The sequence below is a fragment of the Rhizomucor pusillus genome, assembly GCF_041956525.1.
Source record: "Rhizomucor pusillus strain CBS 183.67 unplaced genomic scaffold VTP01scaffold_5, whole genome shotgun sequence".
NCBI classification, from domain to species: domain Eukaryota; kingdom Fungi; phylum Mucoromycota; class Mucoromycetes; order Mucorales; family Lichtheimiaceae; genus Rhizomucor; species Rhizomucor pusillus.
Genome location: NW_027192147.1, coordinates 583,257 through 597,911, shown reverse-complemented (window position 1 = coordinate 597,911; position 14,655 = coordinate 583,257). Strand labels below are relative to the sequence as shown.

General features: G+C 46.3%; 6 protein-coding genes across 6 annotated transcripts; 2 read left to right on the top strand and 4 right to left on the bottom strand.

Annotated features, from left to right (window-relative positions):
• Nucleotides 1-1,287: 1,287 nt before the first annotated feature.
• VTP01DRAFT_8370 (uncharacterized protein) lies at nucleotides 1,288-2,358 on the bottom strand (the record flags this gene model as incomplete). Its single annotated transcript, XM_069387484.1, has 3 exons — nucleotides 1,288-1,811; nucleotides 1,892-2,249; nucleotides 2,323-2,358. 3 exons carry the CDS (start codon nucleotides 2,356-2,358, stop codon nucleotides 1,288-1,290), a joined length of 918 nt encoding a protein of 305 aa, XP_069241248.1.
• Nucleotides 2,359-3,081: 723 nt separating this feature from the next.
• On the bottom strand, nucleotides 3,082-4,595 carry VTP01DRAFT_8369 (uncharacterized protein; the record flags this gene model as incomplete). The annotated part of the gene is made up of 4 exons (XM_069387482.1): nucleotides 3,082-3,338; nucleotides 3,410-3,810; nucleotides 3,897-4,469; nucleotides 4,537-4,595. The coding sequence occupies 4 exons, from the start codon at nucleotides 4,593-4,595 to the stop codon at nucleotides 3,082-3,084; spliced, it is 1,290 nt and encodes a 429-aa protein (XP_069241247.1).
• A 2,026-nt stretch (nucleotides 4,596-6,621) lies between these two features.
• On the top strand, nucleotides 6,622-7,360 carry VTP01DRAFT_8368 (40S ribosomal eS30 domain-containing protein; the record flags this gene model as incomplete). Its single annotated transcript, XM_069387481.1, has 4 exons — nucleotides 6,622-6,765; nucleotides 7,003-7,018; nucleotides 7,096-7,198; nucleotides 7,285-7,360. The coding sequence occupies 4 exons, from the start codon at nucleotides 6,622-6,624 to the stop codon at nucleotides 7,358-7,360; spliced, it is 339 nt and encodes a 112-aa protein (XP_069241246.1).
• Nucleotides 7,361-7,983: 623 nt separating this feature from the next.
• Nucleotides 7,984-9,591, bottom strand: VTP01DRAFT_8367 (uncharacterized protein; the record flags this gene model as incomplete). Its single annotated transcript, XM_069387480.1, has 1 exon — nucleotides 7,984-9,591. The coding sequence occupies one exon, from the start codon at nucleotides 9,589-9,591 to the stop codon at nucleotides 7,984-7,986; it is 1,608 nt and encodes a 535-aa protein (XP_069241245.1).
• Nucleotides 9,592-12,373: 2,782 nt separating this feature from the next.
• On the bottom strand, nucleotides 12,374-12,657 carry VTP01DRAFT_8366 (uncharacterized protein; the record flags this gene model as incomplete). The annotated part of the gene is made up of 2 exons (XM_069387479.1): nucleotides 12,374-12,409; nucleotides 12,460-12,657. 2 exons carry the CDS (start codon nucleotides 12,655-12,657, stop codon nucleotides 12,374-12,376), a joined length of 234 nt encoding a protein of 77 aa, XP_069241244.1.
• A 45-nt stretch (nucleotides 12,658-12,702) lies between these two features.
• VTP01DRAFT_8365 (uncharacterized protein) lies at nucleotides 12,703-14,457 on the top strand (the record flags this gene model as incomplete). Its single annotated transcript, XM_069387478.1, has 3 exons — nucleotides 12,703-12,780; nucleotides 12,912-13,413; nucleotides 13,478-14,457. The coding sequence occupies 3 exons, from the start codon at nucleotides 12,703-12,705 to the stop codon at nucleotides 14,455-14,457; spliced, it is 1,560 nt and encodes a 519-aa protein (XP_069241243.1).
• Nucleotides 14,458-14,655: the final 198 nt, after the last annotated feature.

Genomic DNA, 14,655 nt, shown 5'->3' with positions numbered 1-14,655 from the left:
GTAATGGGTTGCAAGAGAATAAGGTGAGTTTTTGGCTAGTTGATTGATCGCTGTATGGTTTGGCGATTCGGTCAGAAAGGGTCTCGTCTTGACACAGCTGTGAAGAAGGGAAAAAAGGTATGGTAGGTAGCACTGGCAATTTTTCCTGGTCACGATATCTTTTTGGTTCGATTCCTCTCTTTCCTCTCTCTATCTCTCCCTCCTCTCTACACCTGTCGCTCGAAATCTAATTACGATGATGGATGGTAGAAAAACGCTGCAAAAAAAAAAATCATCACCCCATATCTCTCTCGCTGCTCACTGTCTGTTACTAACAATTTACGCAGTGCACGGCAGCGGGTTGCACAAGTCCTGCAAGTTTTCCGTGCACTACTGACAACATACACTGCATGCTGTACCGAAGGCCAATCTTCGTGCCTTCTTCTTCCTTGACGAATGATGGGAGTGTATACATATTTACTCAACATCTCCTGATTATATCTTGAGATTCTCAGCTGTAAATCTGTCGTCATTTTGAGTACATGATTTTTCTTCTTATGATTGAAAGAATGCCTATTTTTATTAAAAGGTTCCCAATTAGATGCTTTACTTACAATTGTTACTTGATGAGACATGTTAATGTTCAGATGAAAAGAGCAAGAAAAGATATATGTTGTATGCAGTGTGTGTCCACAAGAACTCACGCGTGCTACCATCAGAAAGAGTCTCCGAAGGGGCGATACTTGCTGGCAGAGAATGGTATATGCTAGATGAAAAGAAAGGTCTGATGCAACACTGTTAGTTGCAGAATATTACCATGTAGCATGAAAGGTCGAGGCAGCTAGACTGGCTGTGCAGTGGAAAATATGCTTCGTTGTACAGTGCCCGAGATGATAGTTTTCTGGGGTAAACCGCAAATCCGACCGGACATGCATGGAGAGCATATGACATGCGTGTGTATCCGAGATACATCATATGTGCGTGTATAGCAACAAGCAAGCAAGCAAGTTGAAATGAAAGAGTGGTGATAAGTATCCAGTCATCTGGTCATCCATCCCTCACAGGAATTTTTGGGAACCGGAAAAGGAAAAGGGCCGAATGACGTTAAAATAAAGCCAGGATCACATGGTCAACCCTGTCGTTTTCAGGTACAAACACATACGCACACACAAAAAGAGGAAGAAAGAGACGAAGATAATTGTTGATTCAACAAAAAAAAGTCCTCGTTCGAATAACTTTTTTTTCTCTTCAAGTTGTAAACTTCCATAACATCTATGATACAGCAGTAGAAGGCGGCGGGTAAGGTATTTACTTGAACTTCTTGCCGAAGAGGAGCATTTGGAGCTGATCGTAACCAGACAAGACACCAGCACCAGCAATGGCACGGAGAATGTTGGCACCAGCACCCTTGAAGAGAGACTTGGTACCTTCCTTGGCAATGATCTCCTTGAAGGCGTGGATAGAGGAGTCGTACTTGACGGCAGCACCAGAGGTCATCATCATACGACGACGGACAGTGTCGATGGGGTAGGAAGCCAAACCAGCACCAGTGGTAACAGCCCAGCCAAGCAAGAAGGAAGCCAAGAAGTTCTTCTGGAGGCTCTCGGGGAGGACGGGCTTGAGGGAGTCGTACATACCGAAGTACAAACCACGGTAGACGACGATACCAACGCAGGAGATGGTGAAACCACGGTACAAACCGGCAATACCATCGGAGGCGAGGGTCTTGCGGTAGACGTCAATGAGACCGTTGAACTGGCGCTCTCCACCGCCCTTGGCAGCCTTGGCGTCGTTGGCAAGACGGGTACGAGCGTAGTCAAGGGAGTAGACGACTGGAAAACAAATTAAAATTAGACTACAGGGCTCCCCTCCTTTCTCCGATCAAAACAAGAAAACAAGAACTTATACTTACAGAAGAGGGAAGAGGCACCAGCGGCACCACCGGAAGCCAAGTTACCGGCAAACCAGGCCCAGTAACCGTCCTTGTTCTTGTCCTTGTTGAACATGCGCTTGAACTTGTCCTTGAAGGCGAAGTTCAAGGCCTGGGTGGGGAAGTAACGGATGATGTTGGCAGTGTTACCACGCCAGAAGGAGATGAGACCTTCATCCTTCATGGTACGGGCAAAGCAGTCGCCAATACCCTTGTAGGGGGTAGCAAGACGGCCCTGCTTGATCATTTCGTCCTGGTTTTGGATCAAGAGCTTGATACGCTCGATGGGGGCAGCAGCAGTCTTGGAGACGGCGGCGGAAACACCACCCATAAGGAAGTCCTGATGACAAGCAACCAGTTGAGTTTCTCGCTGCACTGCAACATATCTTATTGCTGATGATAGGGCGACTTACAATGACGAACTGGTTTTGGGACTTTTCACCGGCCATTACGAAGGAGTGGGGTAGGAAGAAAAAGGGAGGAACATCGAGCCGGCGGAAAGCTGCATCTTTTATACAGCGGCAAGAGAAAAAATTTTTTTCGTCCAAGACAGATCTGGCCCTCACGGATTCTTCCGGGCAGCACCAGCAAAGACTTGAAAATCACTTACCCCTGAATGGCTCGTTTGTGCCATCCTCTTTCCCTTTTTTCTTCATCCACGTTTTCGCAAGCTCCCGTGACGACTACTGTTTACTCAATTACACCTGGTAAAAGTGTTATCGCTTTCCGATATTTCGTCAGAAGCATACATTTCCATCGAGCTTTCTCGGAGAAACCTTTCGCTTCTTTCACCTTCACCAAACAAATTGCTTGCTTCGTCCTTCCAGTAAAACTTTGTTCGATTGACTGGAAGATCAAATGCCCGAGCAACCTAGCCAATCGTTCAAACTCAAAACCGAACAAACTTTTCAGGCTGCGAAGGAAATTGAGTGTGCCAGCATAGCCCTTTTGGCAACAAATACGCTACATCATTCGCTCTGTCGTAGTCGACGGTGTCGAATCATCATCCTGTGTCTTTTGAAAATCTATTCACATGCCTACCATGGATTGTGGTCAGCAAGAACATCCTTTTCCGCTAGTAAAGATATCGGAGTTTCCCATTTCTGGTCGGTCCCAACGCAGCTTCCTTTCCGAAAGGTATACAGCGATCGATATTTTATTCGTTGTTGGTTTCACTGGAGCGACTCGATAGCCTGAATATCTTCCTTCTTCATATTCACAATATCATTCAATGTCTCCTCAATAATCCTTGCTCCCTCCAACAATTCATGCTCTGTAATCACCAACGGAGGTGCCAATCGAATAATGTTGACGTGTGTGGGCTTTGCTAACAGTCCACGGGATTTAAGAACAAGGCACACCTCCCAGGCTGTCTTATCCGATTTGCTCTCATCAATAACGATAGCATTCAAGAGACCGCGGCCGCGTACTAAGTTAGTCCAAGATTAGATAAGGTTGAGCTAACTTTTGAATACCGCTCGCTTCTGGATGTTTACGTACCAGTTTGCAGCATGGGGCTTTTGATCTTTCGCAATGCTTCGCGGAATATCTCTCCCAGCTTGTCTGATTTGGCAACTAGATCTTCATCCTTGATGACCTGCAAAGCAGCTATGGCAGCAGCGCATCCGAGCGGGTTGCCGCCATATGTTGATCCGTGCTCGCCTGGCTTGATACAGAGCATAATGTCGCGGTCTGCCAAAACGGCAGATACAGGGTATACGCCTCCTGAAAGAGCTTTACCCAGGAGAACAACGTCAGGGCGGAAGTTATCGTGTTCCGAGCATAGCATTTTGCCGGTGCGTCCCAGTCCAGTTTGAATTTCATCAGCAATAAAAAGAACATTGTGCTTCTTGCATAACTCGTAGCACTGCTTCAAGTAGCCCTCGTCAGGAACCATAATTCTAGAACACAAATCATGTTAAGAGTTCCTGCCATATCTGATTTTCTGCGCCGAGTTCATGCATTTGGCTTTTTTTCCTCTCCTTACCCAGCCTCGCCTTGGATAGGTTCCACGAGGAAAGCCGCCACGCGATCTCCGTGGGTCTCCAGCACTTCCGCAAGGTCCTGTACATTGTTGTATCTAATCTTTTTACCGTCGCAGTTGGGACCAACGAGAGGCAAGTAAGGACCGAATCCACCGTAGGATTCTGGATCAGTACTCATGCTGATGACACCCGTAGTACGGCCGTGGAAGTTGTTCTCGCAGCTTAGGACAATAGCTTGGTTCTCCGGAATGCCCTTCTTGACGTAACCCCATCTGCGCGCAAGCTTGATCGCCGTCTCGACAGCTTCAGCGCCGGTGTTCATCGGGAGAACCATGTCGTAGCCAAAATACTCCGTGACGTATTTGGCAAACGCGCCGAACACGTCATTGTAGAATGCTCGGGAGGAAAGAGTCAAAGTTTGAGCCTGATCACACAAAGCCTTTACGATCTTGGGGTGGCAGTGTCCTTGATTCACGGCAGAGTAGGCAGACAAGAAATCCATATACTTGTTACCCTCTGGATCCCACACCCAGACGCCTTGGGCTTTCGCAAAGACGGCAGGCAGAGGATGGTAGCTGCATGAATACATATTAGGACGATACTTGGTGCTGCTGCATTTGGAAGAGTAGATATAGATCTTACTTGTGGGCACTGTGCCCATGCTCGTATTCAATAGCTTGCTTGCTTGAAGTGCACTTCATACTGAAAAAGTCAAGAAAAGAGGGAAGCAAGGGGCTTTACCAGTTGCGAATGCTAGTGCATTTTAAATGGCCGCAATCTGCAGCTTTCCCACGACTCCGCAAGGATCCATATCATGTGTGCATTCGTATTCGCAGGTGGATCCTCCCGCTATTGTTGGTGTATTGTGGTTACTGACTAGATGGTGATAGATCGCATATTTTCATATCTGAGAACCTCCTTTTTTCTTTACAAGATATCGTGTTTTGTGCGGCAATGTTTGTTAGGTAACATCCTCATCATTATCGTTTTGGAAGTAGAACCTTATCTCTGATCCTGTCATGCAACTTTCCAGGTTTGTCAGTGACGGGAATACTAGAGGTAGGCGTGGCGGGTCGGGCCTGGGTAACTCTGCAATCAATAATCAACATTTCTTCTTCTGAGTAACATCAGGATAACCGAACCGGAATAGATATTGATCTCGTCCTGATAAAGATATTTACTGCGCTTTTAGATTCACACGCTCTTTTTGACGGTAAATGTGTACATTTATATCTGTGAGAGGATCGCCTATCTATAATTTCAAATAAGATTTGCTTCCCAGATACAGATAATCGGCTTAAAAGCGTCATGTACCACAGCATCGAAAAGCCAAATCTTGCAAAGAACCAATGATATACATCGTCACCTTGTCTGCAACGTGACCATCATCACTGTAGCTACAGCTACATACAGTGTAACAATCCTACATGCATCAACGTAGTTGCAAGCACGTAATATTAGCTTTTAATCAAAAGTAGAGAACCAACGCCTCCGTTCGCGTGACAACTTGTACTATAGATATACCATGTGGTACCTAAGACAATATTTCCCCATACGTACAAGAAGTCCGGAAATTGAGTCACGTTCTTCTAGGCGCATCCGTACATGTACGAGGGAAAACAGGAAGCGACCAACAATTGCAACTTGTGCCTTTCCATTTCAAACGCCGCATCTATGGCAGGTGTTGCCAGTATTTCCTCATGACCACTTTGGCAAGACCAACTACCAGCATCCATTGTGTGTGTAGACACTTTGTTCCCTTTCACACGCCTTATTTGGATACTCTGTGGTCGAGGTATAATCTGGGACTTATACTGTGGATCCAAACCCGTTTAAAAGTCGACGATACTCGGCTCGAATGACATTGCGTCTTTCTTCAAACTTCTACTCAAGACTCGAATAAACCGTTGACGTTATTAGAGTTAAGGGCCGTGAGTGGGTGCAATCATCACTGAAATGGAGCATCCACCTTTTTTATTGGTGCTCATACAAATAAACTCGCCAGCGATGCAGTTAAGCATGTCTCACTTGAGGAAATGGTTGTCTTTAAGGTGTTTCCGGCCTTGGGTTGCTGAATGTATCTCAAGCATACAAACAATCAATGAGCAACATTTTAAAAGTGAACGATCCTGATACTCCTTTCGTTTCGTTCTCATTGGCAAAAGCTACATACTTTCTTGGTAGCACACCTTCCATATGCTGATCATAATGAGCGTGCCAGGCTACTCAAGGTAAGGAAGGCCAGAATATCTATCTACAGCAAAGCATCAGGAACCGGCAACCGAAATATTGCAAATATTTTCAAAAATATGATCGAGATGATCCGATATTTTTCAGGGCGGGGGAGCATAAAAACATACTTTTTCACACAGTATAAGCTCGTTGTTAAGAACAGCTGGAGTCGACTTCGTAAGTCCTCGATAAAGGACAAAGGAAATTGCTGTTATATATTGTATAGTAAAAAATTATTTAGATATTTCATGTATGCAAGAGCTGCGAGCTATATCTCTGCCCAGCATGCAGGCTACTCCTAGTGTTTGTCTGCTAAAGCAAACAATTGAAGGTCAAATTGCCATGCATGGCTGGTAGCACAAATGCCATTTTGCTGTGCTTTTGTTGCATTCGCGATCTTTGCTCCAGGATTTACAAAAGCTATCTATAAAATTACATTGCGATGCACCAAATATATGCATTAAATCCCCATCCGTAGGTGTACTGAGAAGCTCAATGGAAACTTACAACCACAAAAAGCGCGTCACAACCATTGTCCAAACTGGGAAGGTTCGGGCTCTGAATTCGGGCAGGTCAAGTTTCGTCTTTGGCCCCACTGCCCTAAATCTCCCTCTTTCATTTTCGAATCGTTTAAACATGGTATGTACAATTTTGCCGATGCAGCTACAATGTGGATGTGGACAAATGACAGCCAGAGAGAGATGAAGAAGGATGATGATGGATGAAGATGGATGAATGGATGGATGCAGAAAAGTGCGCGCTGGAGGGATGGACAAAAAGGAATTCTGAAAACGATGAATGCGGATCCTTTTGGGTGGAGGTTTAGGGTCTAATTTCACTGAACCGGATTTACTCACGCACCACCACTTTATTTAGGGCAAAGTCCACGGAAGTCTGTATACGAGCGCACATTTGCTACTTTTCAACGTTTGAATTAACCATCGTCCCTCTCCTTGTTGCACATTGTAGGTTTGGCTCGTGCCGGTAAAGTCAAGTCGCAAACCCCCAAGGTTGCCAAGCAAGAAAAGAAGAAGGCCAAGACCGGCCGTGCAAAGAAGAGACAGGTCTACAAGTAAGTAGTTGTCGTTGTTTCCATGGTAACGGTTGGTTACCATGGAAATTAATCAGGGCTCTGATACTCATTCCTATCTCCTTTAGCCGCCGTTTCGTCAACGTTACCACCGCATTTGGCGGCAAGAGACGCATGAACCCTGCACCCACCCATGGCCCTTAAGTCTAAGGATGGCAACGGTTTACTCGAATTTGCAATAAAAGCTTGAAGGAAAGACGTTAAAGTCATTCCAATCAACTTCATCCGCCTTGCGAACTTGTTGAAAATATAGCTACGAGAATTCGAAATCCCGATTCAATTTGCACATTGTATTGTAAGAGTCAGGCAACGTTTAAAACTAGATCTTGCTTGAAGGCAACGAAGCATGGAAGATTAATTTCCAAAAACTGATGTCTCAAATTTCGGTCAGCACTGCAGCGGCAGGGAGTCACTGTTATCTCCAATAAGAGATGTCAGAAGAAAAAATTTCTGCGATTGCATATCTTTCATCTATTCATATGTGTATGACTATGCTAGCATTTATATGCAGATCATCCAAACCAAGCAGAAGGAGTTAATCTTCCCAAATAACAAGTTTGACGATAAATGAGATCCATTTTGTAATAACTGTGAACGTACAAGCAAAAACGAATGGTCTTTCTTCTTCTAAGTTAAAATAAATGATGCTAAAAAAGGAGGTGCAATCTGTTACAGTAGCAATATATGGCAAAACTAGTAGTATAATGAAGGGAAAAAAGGTGGTGCGTAGGGAATAATAAACATTATCTGTTTCCAGGAATTATGGCTCAGCCAGTTACATTCCGTAGTTCTTCTTGCTCTTCTTCTTCTTCTTCTTCTCCTTTTCGATGCTGTTCTTCATTGTTGTTATTACTATGCCTCGCTTGGTGCAATGGTTCCGCCGCCGGGTCGTCGTTACTGGTGCTTTGCATGTTTTCCTCGTACATGGACAAATCGTGCAGTATGGACAGGATGCGATGGACGACAGCTCTGGATGCTTCCAACTGGATGGCAGAGTAAGTATTGACAAGATCGCGGCCAATTTCCTGCAACAGCTGGCTATCCTGACTGTGTTTAAGGCGGGCGTTGATTGTGACATCCTCGTAGAACCTGCGCCCCGCTCTGCAGAAATGCCGACAGAGATCAGGCACGGATACGCTTGCAAACGTAATGTCAGGTTCGTCTTCACCGTCCTGCTGGTCACTTTCCTGCCGCGGTTTAGCCGAGAATATGCCCCTGAGGCGGACCATGACGGGCACACGTCGCCGTCTTCGTTTCTTCTTGAATAGGCCAAATAGAACGGGATAGTAGGGATGTCGCACCTTGAGAAGATCAGGCCATTCCCACGGCGAAGGGACAAAAGATGGCGTGGGCACACTTTGAATACCACCTTCTTCGTCTTGGGGGTACCAGAGCGACGGTTCGACGGTGCCAGAAAACCGAAATGGTGGGACAGCGTTGGGAGGCGGCGGAGGTGGTGGTTGTTGTTGATGGTGGTCTGCTGGGTTATTCCCCCCTCCTTCCAAAATGATGCTACTCAGATTATCGTGTTGAAGGAGGACATTGTCGATATCGATCACTGCAGCACTAGCAGCGGCAGCAGCAGCCGCCTCGTGTTGAGAATAATCCAAGGGCAAGTAGACTTGCTCTTGCAACTGGCGCAGTCGTTTTGCCAAGCCGAACGGCTGTGCAAGGCGTACCTGAAGATCAATCTGCGAGAGGTTGTGGTGCGCGTTTTGGGCAAATATAGCAGCAAACCGCTCGCATATTCCTTGTATGGTCTCCATCTGCTCACCCCTGGTGACTCGACTGCATTCAAATACAATTTGCCGTGATCCAATGGCTTTGCGTTTCAGTCCGAGCTGGCTATAGTTTTGCCGATCTACTGCCACAACGTAGGCGCCTGCTCGAAGTTCGGATGTTGCGAGAATCGATGTCATTATCCGTTCCACCTGGCGAGGCTTCTTCCATGCTTTCTGTAGACCGTTCAGATTGTCAAATAAGGAAACCAGGTTGGATTGCTCCTTGGCCTTTGATTCAAAGGATTGGCTGAGCTCCTGCCACTCGGCCGTAAGTTGTTGGGCCATACCCTCCCGCATTGCTCGCACTCGGCGCTGATGGCACACGGCCTGGTAGCAGTCTAGCATCTCAACACAGGCAAGTGTCAAGGAATGGCGGATGCTAGCGCTGTTGGGATTGCGTATCAGGTCCAAATCCGGTGCGACGGTGCGTACTAGATTGATCGTCTGCTTTATTCGCTGCAACTGCTGCTCGCTAGCGACATGCTGTTCAATGCAGAATTTTTGCTGAGCATCTGAACAAAAGGTATCCAAGAGTGTCTGCAGCTCAAAGAACAAATCCTCTGGCTCAGCACCCGGTATAATATCAGAAGACATTTGCGATCCAAAGGAATGGAGTGTTACGTGGTAAATCTGATGACAATGATGTTAATAAAAAGAAAAGATTAAGGAGACGCCACTGGGATATAGGGTCTAATCGGTTAGTACATGGCCAGAGCAAAGAGGAAAGAAGGAAAAGGAAGGGAAAAAAGGCACGGGGAGACCAAGAGGGCTTTTTTTCAGTCTAATCCCAAAAGTTTCTCGGAGAGAGTAAGAGAGAGAGCAAGTTGAAAGGGAACACCAAAGCGCACCGTGCCCGCCAAACAACAATGGTGCTGTCCTTTTGTGTCTCCGAATATCTACCCAGCTTGGGAAAAGCTGACAACATCGAACCTAAATTGGGTATTCTTTGTTTGCACTGTAAAGAGAAATATATCAAGATCATGATTATGTTGTGCTGTGTATGAAAATATCGCCGGCAAACTTGCTTCTTTGTTTGTCAACGAGGCTCAAAGGCAAGCGACAAAACAGTGTGTAGCAATCAGGGTCACGACAAGTTCATGTTACACCGAGTAATGGGTAGCACGGGCTCTGAGTGTGCCTCGCTACTACCTTCGCCTTTTCTCTGGTTGCAAGAGCGTGCTTTCTCGAATTCACGAAGCAGCCGTGCATCGGACCAGGGGTAGACTGCTCTGTACCTGAATTATTCAGCTGCTGCTGCTGCTGGTCACCACATTGATTTTCTTTGTGTTCTTTGCTGCTGCTAGGCTAGTTCCAGGGAGAGTGAATTCTAAAAAAGGAGTCATCGTTTTTCTTTTCCTTTCGTGCCTGCCAATTATCTCAGGCACCTCCACCACTCCACGCATATACTAGTTGGCTAAGATAAGAACTTGTCGTCGGGATATAATTATAGTAAAATTATCCACTTGGTACGCTGCTAAGTAGCGATCACGAATATGTAATGCATTTATCTACTTGCTGCAACTGATGCTACTTGGTTTAGCCACGGAGACGAGAAGGTTTGCGCAAAAAAGAGAAAAAATGTATTTTTGGCAACCAAATGGATGCGTCTCTAGTTCGGGATCGTAACCGACGCTTACGTACATAGTTTCGCCAAGCCAGGTGGTAAGGTGGGCTTTCCGTAACTCAAATGTAACCAGTACTTGTCGAAAATTAGGGAACGGTTGGAAAAAGAAAAAACCTGCTTTGATATAAAAGGCAAATCCGTACACAGCAAGTGGAGAAAAGAAAGTTGATCTCCTTGCCACCCACACAGGTGATACATGTGTATTATTCCGAAGAACTCTGTTCTGTGTGCCACGCGCTTGGAACCGCACCGCGAAAATTCGACTGTCCAGAATCGCACTGTTTTCTTATTGCTTTCTCACTCATATTGCCGCATGCTTATTCTTTCTGTAAAAAAGTCTTCGATAAGGATAGCAGCAGCAGCATTTCTGAGGTGCATGAAAGGGGTGGAAGGGGTGTCTGTTAAAAAGAAAGTTTACCGAGCTGACTGTTTGTTGACAAGGAGTGACCTGGCAGTAGCAGCAGTGGTATATATCACTATGCAGGATACAAGTTGTTGGTCCAAATTGTCTGATATATAAATTGCCGGACAGATTCATCATGCCCTCTAAATCCCTTGTTTTTTCCCTACACATATATTTACTCATCTATATCTTCAAACAATCAATTTATAGTGGGAAGCAACTAGTTTTTAATAACTCTTCCGCGGCATCACCCGAGATCATGACACACTGATTTATATTTTCGCCATCTCTATACTCACGATCACCAGTCCCTCGCTCAAGTCTAAACAAAAGCTCATTTTCTCACACATATTTAATCTGCTGCTTTAGATAGGGCTATCTTGGTAAGTAGGCAATATCCCGGCAAAAAAGCATATGAAGGTCTTTCATTCGTCTTCCCTTTTGGTGTCCCGATCACTTTTGGGAGTTAAGTGGTACATTTCATCGGTCATCATCACCTTTAGTGTTTCAGAGATCCAGGGACTAAATGACATCTACATCAATCTGCATATTGCGCTTATCAGTGCGCAGTACATCAGTCTATTGATTTACACATTGATTTCAGAGAACATGTTCACGGTGGATCGCCGGCGATAAAGAAAAGAATAGGAGATTTGCATGAAAAAGCTTATCAATCCAAAAAAGAAAAGGGCGTACATGACGAAAAGAATAGGGCGTCGTTACGGTCACTCAACTTTCACACGCACGATCCCGCCAAAAAGAAAGGAAGATGAATGATCAAGATGAGTACACTAAGAGTATTGTATTTCATGACAAGTCAATGTCGTCATCGCAGCAGGGTCTGAACCGCGGCGCTTAATCTTTTGTAATTTCCCAGCTTCCCAGCATTAACACTTTAAGGAAAGAAAGAGAAAAAAAAATGCCACGACGCTTCACATGGTTGGTAAAGGATCGGTTGCACAGAATTTTGGAGGGAAAAAACCTTTTGCTCGCGTGGCGGGCTCGGCACGGCATAATGGAACTTCGTCAGCTGAGAATTTGTTCCCGCCGACCGTTGTTATTATTACGCTTTATTCATCAGCAGCATTCGCAGGAGTGTGGCGATTGTTGCTGGTGTGTGAAAAGACAATGAGTGCAGACCCATCACATGCGTTTCATGCAAGCTATTGTTCGTTGTTTGTCATCAAACAGAAGGCGGCTGCTGCTGGCGCTTTTCTTGTGCCTGTATGCGTTGGGACCTTTTTCGTATTTTTTCGGGATAGACGGGGCTGGCTGGCGCAAATTGGGCTGGTTTCCATTTATATTTCACAATCGCGCTCAGTTCTCCATTTTTTCACTCCTTCTCCTTTTCAATACTCGCAGCACGTTTCTTGCAGCACCGAACCCTTTAAAAGCGTTTTCAATTGACATTTCGATACCCTTTTTTCTCTTTTACCCCACTTGACAAGAGTCTCGTCACTTTTTGCGTCTTTGGCCTGCAAAAACCCAAACCATTCCTTCTTCCTTTCTCTTTTTTTCTATATACATACCTACCTCCCTTTGCCGGGCTTGTTCCATATTCCCTCTCCACCTTGACTCCGCCCTCCCCTCCTCCTTCCCCCTTGACTTGTATCGAAAACTTCATAGATTGCATACATATACACACACACAAAAGTAGCATCCATAATTATAGTACACGATGGACGACTTTAATGCAGCACCTATCATGCTTCAACATCCGTCATCGCTAGGCGGCAACGACAAGATCTACGATCAGGTATGGGAGAGAGAGAACAATGGGAATAAATTTTGGGGAGTCGTACAAGCCATGTGCGCGAATATGGAGGGCCGACTCGTGGACCGTATTCTGGACTTTTAGAGGCTAACCCTTGGCAATAATATTATTAGCCATCATCGTTTTGCGATATGGACGACGACGTCGCCGTAGATACCCTCGTTGTCCCGCAGAATTTGGCACCTGAACAGTTTCAGTATGAGTTCCCGCCAAAATCTCGGCTAAAGGCACTCGCCCATTTGTACGACGACGACGATTGTTCTTTTTTTGACGAGCAATCGTTCACAACCGCATCCACCACGTCCACTGCCGCCTATTCGACTATTACAGACGAAGAATGGTCAGCTATCAACCACAGCCAGTACGACGTAAACGACCATCTCGATCGGTTCTTAGACTCTGTCAGCGAAGCATTCTCGCCGGCGGCAGCGCTCGTCGACGATGGCAAATTGTCACCGCTGCAACTTCCTGTCCAAGCAGCTAGTGACAACAGCAACGAGTACCGTGCCAGAGAGCAATCGTGCGATTCGACAAGCACGGTAACGGCGGTGGTGCGCAACAAGAACCAGGGCGTTTGCCCATCAACATTTTTGGACGATGCACGCCATGCACAAGGTTTGTGTTGCGTCTGGATCGTCGGTATGCATACATCCTCATTTCCATTTTACCCTCTTGATAGCCGAAAAGAAGGATGATCTTGTTGATCGCCGTTTCCATGATATGCCCATCATTCGCAGCGAGTCGGAACTGTCGGATGACAATGATAGCGACTGCACAAGCGACTCCAAAGTTGTATTTGTTCGACTGTCCAAGCGAGTCGCCGTCGACGGCACGCGTCGGTGTGTCAGCAGCAGGCTGTGGACCGGCAGCGACGAAGGGTACGATGAAGCCCTCGATGACGACAAGGAGTTACCGATCGAGTCCTCGTCCGTGTTCCTGCCAGTGTCGGAAGAGATTGATCAACACGATCTCTGCACGGCGGCGGCCATCAAGATCCAGGCCGCGTGGAGAGGCTACAGAACACGAAAGCACTTGACTGCGCACAAGGCGGCGGCGAGCATGGTGCGCGTCTGCGGAGCTGTGCATCGACGGCAAATGACACGACTCCAGGAACGTCTCGACGCGCTGGAACGACGGCTGGCGGAAGAAACTGCCATGCGTATGGCGTTCGAGAAGGCCATGGAGGATATGACGATCCTCGTTGACCAGCAACAAAACATGCTGTACGACCGCATCGAACAGGAAACAAAGATGCGCCAGATCCAGGAACGCAAAGCCAACGAAGCCCTCGCGCACATGGAACGTCGGCTGCAAAAGGAAGTTCGAGCCCGAGAAGAGCTGCAAGCAACCACCATGCAGATCCTCAATGAGTTGAAAGAACTGAAAGCTGCTTCTCGCCGCCAGCAGCGTCAGCAGCAGCAAGATGAAAAGACAACAGCCAAAACCCATCACCACCGACTTTTTGCTCAACAGCAAAATTTGGATGCTACTATGAAACGTGGTAGCCCGGCAACCATCACGGCCACCACCCTAAGACGGACTGGCGCTACTTCTGCTGGACGCGCATCGCCTGCTACGCGAATGGATATCATAAATATCAAACGATCGGCGCTGCGGCCTGCGTCCAGAACGACCAGAACGCCAATTTCCACAGTATAGGGAAAATATATACGCATATATACGACGATGATGACTCTTTTTCTACGCCCCCTTTTTTGACATTTTTTCCTTTTTTATTTTTATTCTTTTCTTTCTCTCTCTCTCTTTCTTTCTTTCTTCTTCACGCTTTAGTATTTCCACCACCACCACCTACCTTTACCCCCCTCTTTCTAAAGTTTACCTTCTTATACTCGATTA